Source organism: Scardinius erythrophthalmus (assembly GCF_964197995.2).
Source record: "Scardinius erythrophthalmus genome assembly, chromosome: 25".
NCBI classification, from domain to species: domain Eukaryota; kingdom Metazoa; phylum Chordata; class Actinopteri; order Cypriniformes; family Leuciscidae; genus Scardinius; species Scardinius erythrophthalmus.
In genome coordinates, this window is record NC_138245.1 from 2,697,044 (window position 1) to 2,714,947 (window position 17,904).

Below are 17,904 nucleotides of genomic sequence, written 5' to 3' on the forward strand. Positions count from 1 at the left end.
GCACTAAGAGTTCATTATTATTAAAGAGGCCATATTAGGCCCTTTTACAGTCTTGATGTTGTTTCCGGCTCTACTAGATCAGGTTTTCCTGCTTGAATGTTGATTATTCTCCTCATATTCCCCATTGTTGCGGCTCCTCTCTTCCCAGTCTGTCAGTAACGCTCTGTTTAGTTCCTGTCTCTATGAAGCCCCTCCTTCTGAACAGCACACTGTGCTCTGATTGGTCGGCTGGAGCAGTGTGTTGTGATTGGTCGAGCGCTTCGAGTGTGTTTGGGAAATGTCCCGCCCCTTTCCATAACCACCAGTTTAACACACTACTAAATAACTCAACCAGGCCCCGCCCCTTTATTCTGCGTATTCATTATTATAATGAGGAATATTGTGACGTGTTTGTTCCCGGAAGAATCTCAAGACTACAATGGAGGCGTTTCAGGAGTTCAGAAACACTGACACTCATATAGAGAAGAACTGGAGCTTTTCATGATCTAACAGCAACATTACACACTAAACACAGATGAACATGGAAACAAGCAGAATAGGTGCTCTTTAATATTGCTATTGATTGTTAAATGTGTTATTTGGTGTGTTAGGGTGCAGATGGACAGCCTGGGCTTAAAGGAGAGCAGGGTGAAGGTGGACAGAAGGGTGATGCTGGTGCCCCGGGCCCTCAGGGGCCTTCTGGATCTCCAGGTCCTCAGGTAACATAGGCCAGTTTCATTTGCTTTAATACAGTTCTGTTGTTCGATAGTATTTCTATTTCAATACCATATTTCAATTCATTTTCAAAAAATGTCTAAAGACACATCTTTTACGTCAGCACCTGACCAATTAATACAAGCACTTACCTTTTCTGTTCTATACTATTCTATTTGTTTTGTTTTTCTGATTTAAAAAAGAAAAAACATGCTATGTGAGCTGTGCTAGACTAACTGAGACTTGTTACAGCGTTCGTATACTGTTGCCTTCTTGTTGGTCTGATTGCTTCTATTGTTCTCATTTGTAAGTCACTTTGGATTAAAGCGTCTGCTAAATGATTAAATGTAAATGTAAATTTCTTCATATTGTTTATTCCTGCTTTGGTTATAGGGACCCACTGGTGTGTCTGGACCGAAAGGGGCTCGTGGTGCTCAAGGACCTCCTGTAAGTGCAAACCAAAGGGTGTTCTTTGTGAATGTAGATCATGAATTTAATTTTTTTAATGATTATTGCAGGGTGCCACCGGTTTCCCTGGAGCCGCCGGTAGAGTCGGACCTCCTGGACCCAATGTAAGTAAATCAATGGACCTGTTCACTAAGAGATAAAAATAGTTCACTGTACAACATTTGGGCTACGTCTACATTAATCCGGATACATTTGAAAACCGCGTTTTCGTTTAAAAACGCTCTATGTCCACACAGCGTTTCCAAGTGTTTCAGTGTGGATGAGAAACTTTAGAAAAACGCCTGAAAACACTAAATTCCCCTTTACTGCGCATGCGTAAACCCTCACTAAAGCTCACTGAGACGATACAGACAGAGAAATAAATAATAAAGTTATCGCTCAATTCTTCTGACAGGATCATTTTATTGAGCAGAGTATCTCCTCATTCACTGATGGTCCAGGTCGCTCTCTCTCACTATTATATGTTTGGGCTAAAACGCTAAAACGCTCATGCTTCACCGCAGGACAGCAGATGTGAGTGTATTCTGTCATCTCTGCAGGACTGTGATATGAAGAGTGTGTGAAGTAACTTTGTGTGTTTACTAACAGTTTCTACATGAGAACATGTTAAAGGTGCTCCACTAAAGCGTAAAAATACCATAATATGTTTGCAGATATTTAGGAAACATGCTAAGTTCACATACTCGTTTCTCTGAAAAACACTTCTACAGCCAGATATTTTATTTATTATTTTACACGTTCCATGTTGTCAGTCGTTTTTTTTTTTTTGGTCTGAGACTCCGCCCACTGCCAGTTCACCCAATAGTATTGCGACACCCCTGGATGCCAGTTGGCGGGAAACACAGAGAACAAACCTGGTCAGAGATTGCAGATTCCACACAACCTAAAAAGCCTCGATATCCATCTAAAAATCTCTATGAACGATAGCATATTAAAACACAGATAAATCAACTCATTAACTTAAGCCCTATCCAGACGGGACTAGTTTAACATGGAGAGGTGGGGTAAAGTAATTATTACCAGAGCTTCTCTGTGATTTTAGTCCCGTCCGAATCATTATGGACAATGTCATTAAAGATTATGGCGAATTTTACCGTCAGTAAAAAGGTCCGGAAAAATGACCTCAGGTGATACTATTCCTGTGTGAATAGACCCGCTGTAAATATGTACCTAAATATTTCATAATTTCCTGTTTAAAAGTAGTTTACCGCGTTTTTTTAAGTATGGAGACGCTTGAAAAAGCATCAGTTGCGTTCTAGACACTGGGACGAGTCTGTGGCAAAACTCAAGTGTTTCACACACACCATCAGATCAGAGAGAAGATCGAACGCACTTGTTAGAGGCACGAAACATCTTTTAGCGTTAGGTAAGTGCCTATTACCAACACAATCCAATCTGAAGCTAATTAATACATCATTCGACCGGACATAACTGTTTTATATATATATATATATATATATAAAAATAGGTTAAATATGTTTGTGCAATCAACAACAATCTCTGATACTTTTCATTTGAACTGCAGTACCTATTTCGACCACTAGCTGTCAATCTTACAGACTGCACCTTTAATGTCCGTTCTCAGGGTAACCCGGGTCCCTCTGGTCCTGCTGGTCCTCCTGGTAAAGATGGTCCGAAGGGTGTTCGTGGAGACGGCGGTCCTCCTGGAAGACCCGGAGACGCTGGGTTACGTGGATCAGCTGGTCCTCCTGGTGAGAAGGGAGATCCTGGAGAAGACGGTCCTCACGTATGTAGCTTTACTGGATCTCATTAAACGTGGCTGTTTTTCTCAACTTTGACCTCAGTAATAACTTACCCATGACTGCAATTAAACTTGTACTTGACAAGCTCCTGTGCCTCAAACACACTGATAAATCAAGAGAAACCATACAGAGTACAGTCAAACCCAAATTCATTCAGACACCTTCAACATTTCTCACATTATCACAGTTTATTTGCTATAGTTTAGAAAATGGTAATAAAATGAGGAAAAACTCAGAGTTATCAAATCAAATCATGTCTCACAAATTAATTATGCTGAATATCTGTCAGCTGTTAAATTTAACTACACAATTAGATAATACCAGTTTAGCTCAACCAATCACCAAGCAATGCTTCATTTTGTTCAGTCTGTGTGTAAAAAGGTCGCACTAGCAATTAAAGAAAAAACACTTCAGCAAAACATGATCAGGACAAAGTGTCCAAATCATTTTTGGTCCCAAATGTCACTGTATGAAGAATTATTGGGTATAATATGTCACAGTTGACTTTATTTTGCTCTCCTCACTTACATAAATTAACTATAGTGTCTTGCACACACTGGTAAAAATATATCAAAAATTATATCTGGTGTCTGAATAATTTTTGGTTTCACTGTATATTCCCAGTTTTAGGTTTGATAGTTTTTTTTCCCCAAAATATATTTATTGGCATTTGCTTGAGCATTAAAACAATAAAATAAAACAAAATAATGAATGAATATAAAAAAATAATAATAATAAACACATTACAGGAAATCTAGAACAAGACTAAAACATAAAATAAAATAAGAAGTTCACATTTTGATACAGTTCACAGCCTTTGATTGTGAGTTGCGATGTATGATTGTGTGTTTCACTTCTGTCCCGCTCCAGGGTCCGGATGGGCCGGCAGGTCCTCAGGGTTTGGCTGGTCAGCGAGGGATTGTTGGACTCCCGGGACAGCGTGGAGAAAGAGGTTTCCCTGGTCTTCCTGGACCCTCTGTGAGTCTCACAGAAACACACGGACATTAACTGTCCTAATGATGAAAATACATCAACATTTATGATGGAAAAGTGACAGGGGAATCCGTGTCAGTCATCAGCTTTTTATCAGATTTTCCTTTCAGGTGGACTTTATGTAATCATACTTTGCCAGCTGTTGAGTTTCCAGTGAAAATGACAAACTGATAAAAGTATCAGAAAGCTTTTCATGTTTGATGATCAGCCAGTGAAACCCATGCCTTTGCAGTAAATGCATTGTAAAACCCACAGCTGCAAGATATGGATGCACTTTTTCTGCCAAAAAATGTCAATGGCAGGGAAGCATTGTGCCATAAATAATGGAAAATTCCGCAATGGCGGGGAAAGAATTAATAAATATCAAAGGACAAATGTTATATGGCCAAATGCAAAGCTAACATTGGTAAAAGTAACTAAATGGCATTCATGAATGCCCATCACAGGGTGAGCCTGGGAAACAAGGAGCTCCTGGTGGATCTGGAGACCGTGGGCCGCCTGGACCTGTGGGATCACCGGGACTGACCGGAGCCGCTGGAGAACCCGGGAGAGAGGTACGGTACAACCCTGGGGATTTACTACGGTACAACCCTTAAAATCAACCAGTAAAATCAACAACCCTGATGATTTCCTCCGACACCATCATTAAAATCAACCAATAAAAATGTATGCAAACGTTTTGGGATCTCACACTGTTGAGGCCGCACCTGAATTATATTTTTCAGATGAAGAGGCTAATATAATTTTAGCTACACAATATTTCAACGACTTTGATTTAGTAAAGATGGTAGCAGATTTGAATGTAAAAGAGTTATGCTTCAATCTTTGATCTTATTGATCAGTTTCTGAAATTCGAAACCAACAGAAAGAGTTACATGATAATTTGGGACATGACCAACAATAGCAGTTATTTTACACCAGATCAAGTGGCCCAGTTCTGAATGTTCTGTTTGCATCATCTACAGTTGCTGCCACAGTGGGTTTATTTATATATATAGCACTTTATACAGTACAAAAGCAGCTGGATCAGCCCACATCTGGATCCCACTCGAATGCCCACTGTTAAAATCCTTACAATAAATCCTTAATACAATGAAGTCCTTTAAAACCCCAATGCATTTTTTTTATCTTATCATGAATAATTTGTCGATGCATATATAATTTCGCTCAGTTTTTGGACCTTGTAATATTTAATCAAACCTGTATGTAAGAACATGCTGCACTTCAGCCAATCACATTCAGATCGGCCTCCATTCTGTGCTCAAAGTGCTCACTTTCACAACCGACAACCGACTGGAGAAACTCTGCTGTACTTTTTGTTCAGAGGCACTTCAGAAAAGTCCGCACACTCCACAAAAGACAAAATATGTCAAAAAGCGAGATAAAGTCAAATGCTTTTACTGAGGAAAAAAAAGGCAAATGTTTCGGTCACATGCGACCTTTTTCAATGCCAAACTTACAATGCTAAGTGCAGGAGCCATTTTAACTATTGAAGTCACATGGTTACATAGATCACATGATCAAGCCAAGACCAATTAATGATCCAGATATAGTGTTGGACAGCATGCTATGAGAAGGAAGAAGAAGGAACTTTTTTTTTTATTTTTTTTTTTACTTTTTGTTCAAAAATGTGAAAACTAATGCAGGAATTGTTAAGCTAGGCATTCTTAGGCGTTCAGCAACCAAAAGTTGCATAGTGATCCCCAACAGCGCTGCCTCTTGCATGTCCACGCATCCCTTCTCCACATGGAGACAACATTCAAGATTTGCTCATGTGCAGAAAATGCATTGTAATCTCTCCCCTGCAATGATGTATTAAGTATGTTAAAACAAGCCAACCTTTGCTCTTGTGCTGTGCCAGTGGGGATTGAACATTTGACAGAAAAACCTTTCTCACAATAGGAGAACTCACAGCTAGTGGACTTGGCGCACAAAAGCTACTGTTTTGTAATGCGCTTCCAATTCTTCACATAAAATGTGGAAAAAATACCATTAAGAGCCAGTTTTTACGTGATTGACAGGCCTGTGCTGCAGTTCGTTGGATGTCTGTGCTGGTCACATGACTGAAAAATATGAATGCTTTGAGGAGGTTAATCAATTTCCCAACATTGTCAAGGACATACCGAAGATCATGTGGCATCTTTTGCCAGTCAAGGCTTGTAGAGTAGATCCACGTGGATCTCAGAGCATCCTCTATAACCGTCACTGATTTCATATCATCACTGAATTTTCCCAGTTTATATTGTACTCTCTCACAGATTTGTTCAGTTTATTGAAGATTCTTTGCTGAAAGAAAACAACAAATTGAGATTAGGCAAATGCATTGATTGTATTGGTAGCATAAACAATACATACTGTACAAGAGCTCATGGTGAGTTTACAGTTTTTCTCGATTGCTTAAACACTATAACCAGGCTTTTGAACTAAAATTTCAAAACCATAACGCCATTTATCAAAAAGCACACCCATTTCGCTAAACTATGAACACTATTCCCTGTTTTGACACATGAGTCAGATTTGTTGAACTGTCACTGCAAAACTCTACACACAAATCCCTTCATTTCTCATTGCTTAGACCATGTTGTCATTTAGAAAGCACTAGCATTCAATATTGTTCACTCAAGTCAGCACAGCTTCAGCTCAGTTAGCACACAATTACCCAAGTGGAAACACTAAGAGTCAAAATTTAACACACATCAATCAGAACTTCAATAGATATATAAAAGGGCCCAGTTCAGTTTATTGCGTTTTGGAACAATAGATCCAGAAAGACATGAAGGAAGAGGGATAAGAATGAGGAGGAGGAAGGGCAAGGGCAAGAAGACAAGCAGTCTCAGATGAAATTCAAGCCACTCTAGTTGCCCATGTCTTTATCAATGGTATGACTATGAGGGAGGCTGGGCTACGAGTAAGGCCAAATTTGAGTTGCTTTACCGTCACCTCGAGAACCTTCAGGGAGGAGTGGTGGCAAACACAATTCTATCATTGAATAAGAGACAAACATTTCCAATAGTCTTTGATGAGGTTTATTTTCTTGCAAGAAAAGGCCAGCAGTCGTACAGTCACACAGAGTGGCTGCAGAGTGTGACAGTGAAGGGAGGGCATCCTTTCTCCTTTATAGTCTTGACTCCCAGAATGTTATCTTTCTAGGCAAATGATGGTATTTCAACCATATGTGGTTGAAATATACATATCATATACATTCTTAGACGTATCCATTATTGTATCCTTGAGTGGAGGCCCTCCTGTTACGTCCCAACACTCTTTACCATTCCAATACAATTCGAATTCCATATTAGAATATGGTTTGTGTGTGCTCTTTTACTGTCATATGTTGGTCACACACATCTTACTGTAAGTAAATATAAAAACAATTAGAGGAGAGAGTAAAAAAAAGTAAAACAGGAAAAAAATGTGTGTGTGTGTGTTTTCTGTGTATGAATAAAAATGTGCCAATGTATCCACTGGTTGTGTCTTTTGTGTTCATCATGTGAAAAGGTTTGTGAGGGGGGAAACCACAAGCAACATAACTTACCAGTTTTGGAAATGTTGTTTTGAATTTATTGCACCAGTGTGTTAGACTATGTTGTAGTGTGTGTGATTTTGAGGGCTTGTGTGTCCTGTCTGAGGGCAAAGTTTGGTTTTTCAGCAAGAGTGAACGGTTTTGAGTGTAGAGCTTCATTTTGACCTGAAAATAGGATGTTTGGAGAATTGGGTGAGACGTTATGGATTTGTGTTTATAGTTTTGAGAATACGGGGCATAGCTTCAAGAAATGTGTTTAAGCAATCGAGAAAAACTGTAACATTATATATTGTTTTTCAGGGCAACCCTGGATCTGATGGTCCTCCTGGCCGAGATGGTTCTGCAGGAATAAAGGTGTGAGATGTAGTGTTCGTGCATCACAGAGTGTTTTCCGGTGTGTGTTGCACTCTCTGACTGGCTGTGGATGTTCTGTTCAGGGTGACCGAGGTGACACTGGTCCTGCTGGCGCTCCCGGTGCTCCGGGCGGTTCTGGGGCTCCTGGTCCGGTCGGACCCACTGGAAAACAGGGAGACCGAGGAGAGGCTGTAAGTAGATTTCTAGAGCTCTGTTATTTGTGTTGAAGAAATGACCAAACATTAGCTTATTAGTCTGGAACATTGTGTCGAGGAAAGGGTTTGTTTTATTGAAGAGTACACTTTAAAGGATTGGCTGATATCATCTGATACGTACAAAATTAGCCCTGAAATAGTTCTTTACTAACAATGTAGGCTTATACATAACAGGGTGGAATTTTGTTAAATGTTCACAGCTTGAAATTAATAAAAAAAATTTTTTTTTTAATATATCACTGGATTAAAGAATTTTCTAAGCCAAATTAGCCATAAATCAGCAATTTTGTGTACTAGTTTAAGGATCGACCTTGAGATTCTGTTCAGCACCGATACCGATGTATTGTTTCTCAATTGGGTGGAATGTGTATGAGTGGCTTTAATGCACTATAAACGCTATAAAACATAAATCAAAATGAGTCTTGAGACATTCCAAGCTTTCTTAGTTGAATTTCCCTTTAAATGTGATGTTGCATCTGGAAAGTTGTATAGCAACTTAAAGTCCCCCTGTAGTCAATCATTTTATCTCTTAAAACTCATCTTTGATCACCAAAATTACATATTTAACCGTTTTTCCCTTTAAAAAAATGTCTTCATGCCTTAAAATATCTTGAATGTAACTCGACACCCGTACCTCATTTAGTATATGCGTTTCTATGAAAATGCAAATGAGTCCCGCCTCCACTCACTCGCTCAGCTCAGAGATCCACTGGTTGACGATCACACGTTGATCTGATTGGTTACAAGGTAGTTTGTGACGTCAGAAACACCAGCGATTTCAAAGCGTGTTTTTGAGACTGTCTTTGGTTCACTGCAGTTTTAAGGAGGAAATACTCAGCAACGGTGTCGACTTATGAATTTACACATGCTTTGTCTTAAAGCATATTAAAAACACCACATAGACACATAAACAACATTAAAAGCTGTTTTTTCACCACAGGGGGACTTTAAAGCTGTCGTTAATACATACTAAAAGGCTGTAAAGCATAAGTCTTGCACTGCCCAGTGTAGTGCTGGAAAATAATAAGGGGAAAAAAAGGATTTATGACTTTAAAAAGATGATTTTAAGCCAAAAGATGAACATGTTTGACACACTAATTACATTTAACTACAGGGACCTAAAGGACCTTCTGGACCTCCGGGGCCCGCAGGAGCTCGGGGAATGCCTGTAAGTACTTTTCTTGTCACACGTTAATAACACTTTGGACTTTTCCTTGCTTTATTTATTTTGCGCCAGTTATAAAAATTCAAGTGCTGAAACTCAACTTCTGCTTTCAGGTGGCAATGTGTCAATGTATGCATAAAATTCAATGTAGAATTAATGTGCGGTTGCAATGCCCATGTCCATTAATCACAGGGACCACAAGGACCGCGTGGAGATAAGGGAGAAGGTGGAGATTCAGGTGAGAGAGGACAGAAAGGACACCGAGGTTTCACCGGTCTTCAAGGTCTGCCCGGGCCTCCTGTAAGTTGATATTTATTTGTGACATTTGAACTAAAGCATTTTGCATACAAATACTGTGGTAAGATGTGATACGATAACTCAAAGACATCTGTACAATCCACACACAGGGTCAACCTGGTGACCAAGGTGCTTCTGGACCTTCTGGACCCGGTGGAGCAAGAGTATGTACCTAGGAACCCTTACGGAACAAAAATATATGGGATTATACTGCAAAATATATACTTTAGTACCCAGGAATCCTTACAGAACAAAAATATATGGGATTATACTGCAAAATATATACTTTAGTACCCAGGAATCCTTACAGAACAGAAATATATGGGAATATACTGCAAAATATATACTTTAGTACCCAGGAACCCTTACAGAACAGAAATATATGGGAATATACTGCAAAATATATACTTTAGTACCCAGGAACCCTTACAGAACAGAAATATATGGGAATATATTGTAAAATATATACTTTAGTACCCAGGAATCCTTACAGAACAGAAATATATGGGAATATACTGCAAAATATATACTTTAGTACCCAGGAATCCTTACAGAACAAAAATATATGGGATTATACTGCAAAATATATACTTTAGTACCCAGGAATCCTTACAGAACAAAAATATATGGGATTATACTGCAAAATATATACTTTTGTACCCAGGAATCCTTACAGAACAGAAATATATGGGAATATATTGCAAAATATATACTTTAGTACCCAGGAACCCTTACGGAACAAAAATATATGGGATTATACTGCAAAATATATACTTTAGTACCCAGGAATCCTTACAGAACAAAAATATATGGGATTATACTGCAAAATATATACTTTTGTACCCAGGAATCCTTACAGAACAGAAATATATGGGAATATATTGCAAAATATATACTTTAGTACCCAGGAACCCTTACAGAACAGAAATATATGGGAATATACTGCAAAATATATACTTTAGTACCCAGGAATCCTTACGGAACAAAAATATATGGGCATATACTGCAAAATATATACTTTAGTACCCAGGAACCCTTACGGAACAGAAATATATGGGAATATATTGCAAAATATATACTTTAGTACCCAGGAACCCTTACAGAACAGAAATATATGGGAATATATTGTAAAATATATACTTTAGTACCCAGGAATCCTTACAGAACAGAAATATATGGGAATATATTGCAAAATATATACTTTAGTACCCAGGAACCCTTACAGAACAAAAATATATGGGAATATACTGCAAAATATATACTTTAGTACCCAGAAATCCTTACAGAACAAAAATATATGGGCATATACTGCAAAATATATACTTTAGTACCCAGGAACCCTTACGGAACAGAAATATATGGGAATATACTGCAAAATATATACTTTAGTACCCAGGAACCCTTACGGAACAAAAATATATGGGCATATACTGCAAAATATATACTTTAGTACCCAGGAACCCTTACGGAACAGAAATATATGGGAATATATTGCAAAATATATACTTTAGTACCCAGGAACCCTTACAGAACAGAAATATATGGGAATATATTGCAAAATATATACTTTAGTACCCAGGAACCCTTACGGAACAGAAATATATGGGAATATATTGCAAAATATATACTTTAGTACCCAGGAACCCTTACGGAACAGAAATATATGGGAATATATTGCAAAATATATACTTTAGCACCCAGGAACCCTTACGGAGCAAAAATATATGGGAATATACTGCAAAATATATACTTTAGTACCCAGGAACCCTTACAGAACAAAAATATTTGGGAATATACTGCAAAATATATACTTTAGTACCCAGGAACCCTTACGGAACAGAAATATATGGGAATATACTGCAAAATATATACTTTAGTACCCAGGAACCCTTACAGAACAAAAATATTTGGGAATATACTGCAAAATATATACTTACAGAACAAAAATATTTGGGAATATACTGCAAAATATATACTTTAGTACCCAGGAACCCTTACAGAACAGAAATATATGGGAATATATTGCAAAATATATACTTTAGTACCCAGGAACCCTTACAGAACAGAAATATATGGGAATATATTGCAAAATATATACTTTAGTACCCAGGAATCCTTACAGAACAGAAATATATGGGAATATATTGCAAAATATATACTTTAGTACCCAGGAATCCTTACAGAACAAAAATATATGGGAATATATTGCAAAATATATACTTTAGTACCCAGGAACCCTTACAGAACAGAAATATATGGGAATATACTGCAAAATATATACTTTAGTACCCAGGAACCCTTACGGAACAGAAATATATGGGAATATATTGCAAAATATATACTTTAGCACCCAGGAACCCTTACGGAACAGAAATATATGGGAATATATTGCAAAATATATACTTTAGTACCCAGGAATCCTTACAGAACAGAAATATATGGGAATATACTGCAAAATATATACTTTAGTACCCAGGAACCCTTACAGAACAGAAATATATGGGAATATATTGCAAAATATATACTTTAGTACCCAGGAACCCTTACAGAACAGAAATATATGGGAATATATTGCAAAATATATACTTTAGTACCCAGGAATCCTTACAGAACAGAAATATATGGGAATATATTGCAAAATATATACTTTAGTACCCAGGAACCCTTACAGAACAAAAATATATGGGAATATACTGCAAAATATATACTTTAGTACCCAGAAATCCTTACAGAACAGAAATATATGGGAATATACTGCAAAATATATACTTTAGTACCCAGGAACCCTTACGGAACAAAAATATATGGGAATATATTGCAAAATATATATACTTTAGTACCCAGGAACCCTTACGGAACAGAAATATATGGGAATATACTGCAAAATATATACTTTAGTACCCAGGAACCCTTACGGAACAAAAATATATGGGAATATATTGCAAAATATATATACTTTAGTACCCAGGAACCCTTACGGAACAGAAATATATGGGAATATATTGCAAAATATATATACTTTAGTACCCAGGAACCCTTACGGAACAGAAATATATGGGAATATATTGCAAAATATATACTTTAGCACCCAGGAACCCTTACGGAGCAAAAATATATGGGAATATACTGCAAAATATATACTTTAGTACCCAGGAACCCTTACAGAACAGAAATATATGGGAATATACTGCAAAATATATACTTTAGTACCCAGGAACCCTTACAGAACAAAAATATTTGGGAATATACTGCAAAATATATACTTTAGTACCCAGGAACCCTTACAGAACAAAAATATTTGGGAATATACTGCAAAATATATACTTACAGAACAAAAATATTTGGGAATATACTGCAAAATATATACTTTAGTACCCAGGAACCCTTACAGAACAGAAATATATGGGAATATATTGCAAAATATATACTTTAGTACCCAGGAACCCTTACAGAACAGAAATATATGGGAATATATTGCAAAATATATACTTTAGTACCCAGGAATCCTTACAGAACAGAAATATATGGGAATATATTGCAAAATATATACTTTAGTACCCAGGAACCCTTACAGAACAAAAATATATACTTTAGTACCCAGGAACCCTTACGGAACAGAAATATATGGGAATATATTGCAAAATATATACTTTAGTACCCAGGAATCCTTACAGAACAGAAATATATGGGAATATATTGCAAAATATATACTTTAGTACCCAGAAATCCTTACAGAACAGAAATATATGGGAATATACTGCAAAATATATACTTTAGTACCCAGGAACCCTTACGGAACAGAAATATATGGGAATATATTGCAAAATATATACTTTAGTACCCAGGAACCCTTACGGAACAGAAATATATGGGAATATATTGCAAAATATATACTTTAGTACCCAGGAACCCTTACGGAGCAAAAATATATGGGAATATACTGCAAAATATATACTTTAGTACCCAGGAACCCTTACAGAACAGAAATATATGGGAATATACTGCAAAATATATACTTTAGTACCCAGAAATCCTTACAGAACAGAAATATATGGGAATATACTGCAAAATATATACTTTAGTACCCAGGAACCCTTACGGAACAGAAATATATGGGAATATATTGCAAAATATATACTTTAGTACCCAGGAACCCTTACAGAACAAAAATATTTGGGAATATACTGCAAAATATATACTTTAGCACCCAGGAACCCTTACGGAACAGAAATATATGGGAATATACTGCAAAATATATACTTTAGCACCCAGGAACCCTTACAGAACAGAAATATATGGGAATATATTGCAAAATATATACTTTAGTACCCAGGAACCCTTACGGAACAAAAATATTTGGGAATATACTGCAAAATATATACTTTAGTACCCAGGAACCCTTACAGAACAAAAATATTTGGGAATATACTGCAAAATATATACTTACAGAACAAAAATATTTGGGAATATACTGCAAAATATATACTTTAGTACCCAGGAACCCTTACGGAACAAAAATATTTGGGAATATACTGCAAAATATATACTTACAGAACAAAACTATTTGGGAATATTCTGCAAAATATATACTTTAGTACCCAGGAACCCTTACGGAAAAGAAATATATGGGAATATACTGCAAAATATATACTTTAGTACATGCGGGTGTGCTAGTGGTTATGTTAACTAGCTTGAAAATATGAAACATTTATAATGTAAATGGTTAAAAAATATATTACATTTATACATTTCTTTATATATGTGTTTATGCTGCATGAGTAAATATATCTGGAATATATTACACATGCAGTACCATATCTGATCACATATACATCTATATATTATGAAGTGTATTACTGAATATAAAATTGCATACATTATGATATATTATTAAATATATTGTCACGTATTTTCAATAAATGAAAAGTGTCAATTCCTTATGTTTTATTCAATATATTGTAATATATTAACACAATATATTATTTTGTATATTTTCAAATATACTGTTAAACCATTTAGTATATTGATCATTCATATATAGGAAATAAATCATCTTTTCATAAGGGAATATACCACGTACCCAGAGTTTAGCTCCAACCTCAAACACACTTGAACCAACGGATCAAGGTCTTGGTTGGAGGAGGTTGGACCTAAACTCTGGAGATCAGCAGGATCAGGATTAGAAACATTTGGACTATGCAAACTGGTGACGCTGTGCTGAGACTCAGACTTTCTGTCTCATTCCAGGGACCGCCAGGCCCTGTTGGTCCAGCTGGAAAAGATGGAGCAAATGGTTTGCCTGGACCTATTGGACCCCCCGGACCTCGTGGTCGTTCTGGAGAGACTGGGCCATCCGTGAGTACCAAAGCGAACACTAGATATACACATTGGTTCCCAACCTTCCTGGAGTATCCAGGATGTACATCCAACACTTCACATTTGGGTTGCCTCCCTAGTTAAAAACACCTGATTCAACTGATCAGCCAGTTAGTAAAGACTAGATATGGGGTACTCCCAAAATGTGTGCTGTTGGGAATATTCCCCTATTATGTTCTTTTACAGGGACTGGAATCTCTTAAAATAGGTTTACTTTACATTCATCCAAGGTCAAAAGAACATTTAAATTTCCTCATAATCTCCACTGCAGCATCAGCTCTTTTCTCAGTGTCTGAAACGCTTCAATTAAAGATTCAGTCTCTTAACCCCGCCTCTCTGAGAGCTGCTCTGCTCTGATTGGTCAGATGGCTCAGTCTGTTGTGATTGGGTGGCCATGTCAGAAACCAAAAGCTCATTAGCATATCTGAATCTCAGCTCTTGATCACAGTGATACGAACAGTAACGATGGCGTCGGTTTTACCGTATCAATCTCATCAAAGTGGATTTGCTCTGTCAGCAGAAAACAGCGTCTTCTCCACATGAACAACACGAACCAAACTCTTCCAGTCTCAGATACACTACAGTGTTTGAGGGTCAAAGTAGACGTTGTTCACGGCAGCCAATGAAGAACATAGACTGGCATTATGCAAATCTGTTACAAACCTACGCAGATTCAGCAGGAAGTGAGACTGGAGTTACTGACGACTCGTTTCAGTTCAGAATCACTTCTTTCTTTTGAGAGACAAAAACTCCATTTATCTGCACTTTGAAACCTTCCAGACCTTTTACATTCACAAACAGCTCTATTACACACTCCACGAAAGGAAAAATCCAAAAAAGCATAATAGGGGCACTTTAAATATTCTGATAAAAAGTCTGCTTATAATTAAGGTCACATAAGAGTAAATAAGTGTCTGTAAAATACAATGCTTCTCCAAAGGGCCCGCCTGGAAATCCTGGACCCCCCGGTCTCCCTGGCCCACCGGGACCTGGCATCGACATGTCTGCGTTTGCTGGTCTTTCTAACCCTGAAAAGGGTCCTGATCCCTTGAGGTACATGAGGGCAGACCAGGCCGCCGAAGGCAACCATCAGCACGATGCCGAGGTCGATGCCACTCTGAAATCCCTGAACAACCAGGTCGAGGACATTCGTAGCCCGGACGGGACTAAAAAGAGCCCGGCGCGGACCTGCAGAGACCTGAAGCTCTGCCACCCGGACTGGAAGAGCGGTGAGTGAGCGTCAGAGGCGTGTGTGGTTAACGCCAGACACTAAGGCCGCTTTTACACTACATGGTTCAAGTGACCCAATTACGATTTGTTTCCTCCCATGTGGCAAAGATTGGATATGACCCACGAACGTGCAAGCAGGAAAAAAAGCGCATGGATTCTGATATTCTCAGATCGGTTTCAGGCCTCATTCATATGTGGAAATAAATCGGATATGAATCGGATACGTGCATTTGTGCCTGCTGTGTAATCGGACAGATCGGATATTCCCGTCAATGCGAATCGTACGTCATTGAAAAAAGTGACTTTTTGAAACATTTCGCAGAACAGATATATCTATAACAAATTAAACATCTCTAGATGACTAGCAGAGTATTAATTTCGTTGGTTTGTGTTAAATCAGAGGCGATCTGGCGCTGAAATGTGTCGCGTTTGAAATCATCCTGAGTGTTCGACGGCTCATGCTTCAGTCCCGTTGTGGAGACACTATTCGTTCCAGTGAAATCACAAAATAAAATGCACACAAACATGTCCCTGCTCTTGATATACAATCTCTGATGAACGCATAACCTTTACGAGGGCAGATTCGAACCCAGAACCTCTGACATGCTTAACAAAAGGTCTACCACATGACCGTTTTATAGCAGATCTGTGAACATAATCACTGTCTTGAAGTACTGAACTATATAATGATTTTGATATAAAGATAATAACTATTTCATTAAAAAAAATTCTATGAATTCCATGTCAATAAATTAAACTCAATGTATTATTGAAATTGATTTCTTGATATTTTAAAGTTATTTTTCGTTTGTTTCGTCAAGTGTAGTGTAAATGATAGATATCATTATTATAAAAGATATCAGATACACTTTTAAAAGATGTAAGCGGGTCGTCAAAAAAATCGGATAGAGTAAATAAATCAGAATTGGGCATCAAGACCTGCAGTGTAAATGCGGCCTAACAGTGGAGTTCATGTGGGAGGCCTAGTAAAGTATAGGTGAAATGTGTCTGGTGTTAAGAAAGTTTACTCTCTCTTTAGGGGAATACTGGATTGATCCTAACCAGGGCTGCACTGTTGATGCTATCAAGGTGTTCTGCAACATGGAGACCGGCGAGACTTGCGTCTATCCAAAACCCACCAACATCCCACGCAAGAACTGGTGGACTACCAAGGGTTCTGAACGCAAACATGTTTGGTTTGGAGAAGCCATGAATGGTGGATTCCATGTGAGTTTCTTGAGGACCGTTTTCAGAACAATCCTTTAGGATTTAGATAATCTCTGGCTAATGAACTCTCTTGTCTTTTTCACTGCCACAGTTTGGCTATGGAGACGATAATCTGGCTCCTAATACAGCAAGTATTCAGATGACGTTCCTGAGACTGCTGTCCACAGAGGCCTCGCAGAACCTCACATACCACTGCAAGAACAGCATTGCCTATATGGACGAGGCCACTGGAAACCTGAAGAAAGCTCTTCTGCTCCAGGGATCCAATGATGTGGAAATCCGAGCGGAGGGCAACAGTCGCTTCACATACAGTGTTCTTGAGGATGGTTGCAAGGTGAGGAATCGCTTTTGACCTCTTTTGAATAGGCTTGGGAATCAAGAATTTAAAGAAAATACTGGAATTGAATGTAACCTGTAAAAGTTGATATGCAAAATTATACAAAGGCAGTAAGTAGATAATGCACCTCAGGCCCTGTTTACATCTGGTATTAAGTTGTGTTTTGGTCGATTGGATCACAAGTAAATGAGTAGGTAGTCTTTTGTGGCTGTTTGACCACATGAGCGTTTACATTACGAAAGAAATCCGGTCGAGTGCGTTTT

The 17,904-nt window shown here is 37.8% G+C and overlaps 1 protein-coding gene across 1 annotated transcript in view; it reads left to right on the forward strand.

Annotated features, from left to right (window-relative positions):
- Nucleotides 1–17,904, forward strand: part of LOC308685820 (uncharacterized protein) — a 72,577-nt gene that overhangs the window by 49,679 nt on the left and 4,994 nt on the right. Inside the window, exons 31-45 of the mRNA XM_081357848.1 lie at nucleotides 591–698; nucleotides 1,087–1,140; nucleotides 1,212–1,265; nucleotides 2,747–2,908; nucleotides 3,795–3,902; nucleotides 4,364–4,471; nucleotides 7,741–7,794; nucleotides 7,878–7,985; nucleotides 9,124–9,177; nucleotides 9,367–9,474; nucleotides 9,582–9,635; nucleotides 14,719–14,826; nucleotides 15,788–16,076; nucleotides 17,117–17,304; nucleotides 17,396–17,638. Of these exons, the coding sequence (XP_081213974.1) occupies nucleotides 591–698; nucleotides 1,087–1,140; nucleotides 1,212–1,265; nucleotides 2,747–2,908; nucleotides 3,795–3,902; nucleotides 4,364–4,471; nucleotides 7,741–7,794; nucleotides 7,878–7,985; nucleotides 9,124–9,177; nucleotides 9,367–9,474; nucleotides 9,582–9,635; nucleotides 14,719–14,826; nucleotides 15,788–16,076; nucleotides 17,117–17,304; nucleotides 17,396–17,638 (1,800 nt within the window). The remainder of the gene's footprint in view (nucleotides 1–590; nucleotides 699–1,086; nucleotides 1,141–1,211; nucleotides 1,266–2,746; nucleotides 2,909–3,794; nucleotides 3,903–4,363; nucleotides 4,472–7,740; nucleotides 7,795–7,877; nucleotides 7,986–9,123; nucleotides 9,178–9,366; nucleotides 9,475–9,581; nucleotides 9,636–14,718; nucleotides 14,827–15,787; nucleotides 16,077–17,116; nucleotides 17,305–17,395; nucleotides 17,639–17,904) is intronic.